Source organism: Apaloderma vittatum, unplaced genomic scaffold, assembly GCF_000703405.1.
Source record: "Apaloderma vittatum isolate BGI_N311 unplaced genomic scaffold, ASM70340v1 scaffold15618, whole genome shotgun sequence".
Classification (NCBI taxonomy): domain Eukaryota; kingdom Metazoa; phylum Chordata; class Aves; order Trogoniformes; family Trogonidae; genus Apaloderma; species Apaloderma vittatum.
This window is the reverse complement of record NW_009731357.1, coordinates 38,904-43,415: the sequence shown is the minus strand read 5'-3', so window position 1 is coordinate 43,415 and position 4,512 is coordinate 38,904. Positions and strand designations below refer to the sequence as shown.

The 4,512-nt window shown below is 36.4% G+C and overlaps 1 protein-coding gene across 1 annotated transcript in view; it reads left to right on the top strand.

The window, feature by feature from the left end:
* Positions 1–3,534: 3,534 nt before the first annotated feature.
* Positions 3,535–4,512, top strand: part of ZNF518A (zinc finger protein 518A) — a 4,662-nt gene continuing 3,684 nt past the window's right edge. Inside the window, exon 1 of the mRNA XM_009875154.1 lies at positions 3,535–4,512. This exon is cut by the window's right edge and continues 3,684 nt beyond it. Within this exon, the coding sequence (XP_009873456.1) occupies positions 3,535–4,512 (978 nt within the window).

The following is a 4,512-nucleotide window of genomic DNA, read 5'->3' as shown; positions in this document are numbered from 1 at the left end:
CGGTTCTGTAGTTTATTTTTGGTTTATGTGTGTGAATTTTATTTTTTTTTCCCCGAAAGTAGCGTTTTGCTCTGTCAGGTGGGTGGTATCTGACCGCCAGAAGCTCTGGTTCTGTGGTTCCCGCAGATCCCGTTCTTTGCGTTGCGGCGTGTGTCGGGATCTGTGCGGAGATGCAGACACCGCTCGATTTGCAGACACGTGTAGGATGGGGCCAAGCACTGAAAATACTTCAGCATAGTTCCCCCTCCCCCTCCTTTGTTTGTTTGTTTGTTTAATTTTTTAAAGTAAAATTTAAGTGAGTGTAAAAAATTTTTACAGAAATCTTGGAAAATACTACCTGTCTGGAAAAGCGTTCTGAATTTCTGACTTTTTGTTACATGTGGAAACCCCTAATTTAGGAGTGTTTTACTACTACCCATCATTTCTCACTACATTAAATTATATAGCTAGAACTTTTTTTTTTTTCCCCGGTGTGTACTGACATATTGTAGAGGTTTTTTTGGGAAGAAGATTGAGATTTAGAGCCTCAATTGGTTACTTATGCTCATGCTTAGTGTTTGATGGGCTGGGGTGGGTGGTTTTTTTGTTTTTTCTTCATGAGAGTTAACTGTGGTGCATGCTTACATATTTTCAGGGTTTGCATTCGTTGTATCTGATATAATCTACTTGTTTCAAATATTGTGAATGCAGTATTTGATCATCCTCCCAGCCTTTTGTAAAACTTTGTAGAAATTATAGTTAGGTCTTTGCTGTAGAATTTATTACAGTTTTTATTTGAGAAACTACAAGTATCTTTTGAGATCAACTTAAAATTTGATGGACTGATGTACCAGTTACTACATTCTGTCTTGTTTTTAAGTTGTTGTATGTTTATATTTTCCAGTTATGAATGCCTGTGATGTTGCGATAAAGCTAAGGTTAAAATAGTCCTCAGTAGGAGTGCTAGTGATTTTTAATCCCACTCATTAATTCAGAATTTATGTTGCATTTGGTGGTGTTCTTTGGGAGAGATCACTCTAAATATTTACAATTTTTATGTATTCTACGTATAAAAAATGCATGTGATGTAAAATTGTGAAGGATTTGTGCTTTTCAGCTTATTCTTTCAGTTATGCTTTTATTTATACTTCTAAAAATACATTTCCTTTTGTTTCCAGACCTTTTTATAGTATTCCTCCTGACTGTGGCCTTTTCTGAGTCTTACATGTTTACCTCTTCTCAGTGTGTGGAAAAATGTTTAAAAGGCTGTTGAAGAATTGAAGTCTTTTCTTAATGTGTAAGTCTGAATTCTTTGATAATGTACATTTAAAGATTCCTGGGATTTTTTTTTTTTCACCAGGTTGTTTCTAGCAAATATTTTTTGTCATGCTGCAGGTGCTTATCAGTAGTTGCCTGCTACCCAATAATAGCATAGTTAAATTGTAATTTGTGTGATTAATTAGTCAAAGGAGTTCCCAGATCAGGCTTGAATATACCCAACTGAGACTTTACGCCAAATGGAAATGTTTTATCCAGTTAGTGAAATGTTGTTCTTTTGAGGGCCCCCTGTTTAAAGCGTGAGGCTTGTTCTCTGCAGCATACTTTATCCATTTCTGATTTTTATAGTGTTAATTGCACGCACATTTCAAGTTACAGTATTTGTCAGCATAACACTTTAATCTGAATGATAGGCAGCTACCATCAGGATGATGCATTGCATCATGCAACCTCTAATGCTCATGGGTTTTTTCTGTGTGTTATAAAAGTTCTTCAAGCAAACAAGTCTTTGGACTAATTTTTATTTACTTACCCTTTTTGTGAGAGTTCAGCTTGTTCCTGTTCAAGTAAGGGATTTGACAAGAGAAAGCATTATAATACATTACTCTTTTGATGAAAAAGTAGTGTCATGTAGATGAATTTTTCTTTTCTGAAGGTTCAAGGTAGAGTAATACCCCATGCATTAGTCTTCTGTGTTCAAGATGAGAAATGTATCATAGGGTTAAAAAAATTTAAGTCCTGTACCTAAAGTCTTTTATTTTGGAAAGGCTCTGAAGGATGGAGAATGAGTGTGTGTGTGTGTGTGTGGTTTGTTGGTTTCTTGAATATCAAATGTATAATTGAAATCCTGCATGTCTCATAGCTGAAGAACACAGTTAGCTGGATTGATTTGATAATGGAGTCTGTATAAAATGTCAAAGCCTGTTTTGCTTATTATTTTCAAGAATTGTGCAGAAATGCTAATATCTTCCAAAGGAATGCAATAAAGCATACACGTGAAAAACAAGAAGAAGTTTTGATTTTCTTGCTACTTGAACATGACCTTGATAATTCTTCAGTCTCGGTCTTCTTTGTCAGGTATTGACATGTGTAATGTCAGATACTTCCTTCTCACTGGACTGTGGGAAAATATTTGGAAGACCTTAGAGGTGATGCTTACGATGGCCTGGAGCTCTAGAAGCAGCTCTTGCACTTCATCCCAGTGAGGGAGAGGATGTGATCATTCTTTCAATTTGAATATAAATAAATAGGATGATCTAGTAAGTTCCAGGTCTGTAAGGTCCAGGATGGTCTAGTAAGTTCAGGGTGAGCAGGAGAACAGTGGAGAGCCAGCTGCTGATCAGATACCAGCTAACACTTCACTAACTTTTGCTAATAAAGAAAGTGATGCTGTGCCTTGGACTATGGAAAAAGTTTTTAGTGGAAAGTATCATATACGGGTGAAGAAACAGTTCTTCCTTTTCAGTTTCACTTTTCAAAATCCAGGTTATTTTGCTGCTCTTCCACTTCTGCTGATTTTATGTTGGCATGTGGGAGTGTTGTTCAAGCATGGACTGGAGCTGCTATAGACTGTCAGTGCAGCCTGTTATGGAAACACTGACGTGAAGCCTGTAGCAAGACAGTGATGCTGACCATACTGATTTGAGTCTCTCAGTCCGTGGAGGACTACTGTTGCCAGTCATGTGCTTGTTCTGAAAAGATTAACCTATACCCAGGAACATATGGTGAGAAGCCAGAGTTAACTTTTATCTGTTGAGTACTTCAGACTTGTATGATACTAAAGGTAGACATGCCAAAAATTCATTTCCCATGCTTAGAGGCCGCCCTGGTGGCAGATACCCAAAATTTGATGGCATGAAATTTCAACGTGTTCATCTTTTGGTAGATGTTGTTCTTTAAAGCTTATTTTTCAAGATGTATGTCTATTTTTGTAGGGGAAAAAACCCCAAACAAGAAGCCAACAAAGAACACTCTCATTCCCTCCCTACCACAAATAAACAAACAAAAATTACAGCGTAGTATTTAGTTATTTTTCCTTTGAAATGCTATTATAAAAAGCAACAACTTCCAAGACCCACAATATATTTATTAGTGAATTGTAATGAGTGTTCTAAACACGTTAGTTTTAAATGTAACATTCACTTTGTTTGTTTTCTAATTTCAGAAGAATAAAATGTGGAAGCTTTAAAACCTTGAGAATAACTCGGCACAGTAGTTTGCTGAAGGAACTAAGACTAATCTCAAGAATTCACTGAAAGAAAATGAAACCCTAAAATCATGCCATCTGAAGAGGAACAGATGTTTTGTGATAAAAAGCAAATGAATTTGTTAAAACACAATGTTGTGAAGAGTTTTTCTACAGATACTACTTTGAAAACAGCCCTGGTGAATGATCCTTTAAGTATGATGACTCAACCAGCAATTTTAGATGTCAGTCTCTCTTATGAACTAAAAAATGTGAAAATTGATTTACCCAAGGTGAACATTCCAAATGAAGTATTAATGAAACATGACATTGATAGGTTTAGAAAACTCTTTCCATGTAAACAGCAAACTGCAAGGAAGTCCTTAAGTCTAGAGAAGATAAATGGGAGCAATCCTAATTGTTCAGAGGGAAGCCACTTGCAAAATAAACCAGAAGTGCAATTTGAAGAAAGGTTGAAAACTACGGCAAAGATACTAAATTTCACTTGCACAAAGTGCAAGGATAACATTAGATACAGCCCAAATGATCTGCAAAAACACTTTCAGCTTTTACACTATGGCGAGTTGCCTTTGTATCCTTGTGAGATGTGTAACTTCTCCGCTAATGACTTTCAGTCGTTTAAACAGCATAGGCGCACCCATCGTAGCACTTTAGTAAAGTGTGAGCTCTGTAACGACGAGCATGTTTACACCCTGTTGGATTTGACGAAACACTTCACATCAAAGCATTGCGTAAATGGTCACTTTCAATGTGAAAAGTGTGGGTTTTCTACCCAAGATGTGGGGACATTTGTTCAGCATATTCACAGACATAACGAGATTCAGTATAGCTGTGGAACATGCAGTCATGTAAGTTTTACAAAAGAGGAGTTCCAGAAACATCTTCTTGTTCATAGCAGTGTGTTTTCTTTTGGTTGTCAATATTGTAGTTACAGCACATCACGGAGAGATTATCTCTTAAAACACATCATAGCTTTGCATAGAGACCACTTGTATGCAAAAGAAAAACTGGAAAAGGATAAATGTGAAAAAAGAATAATGAAGGCTTCA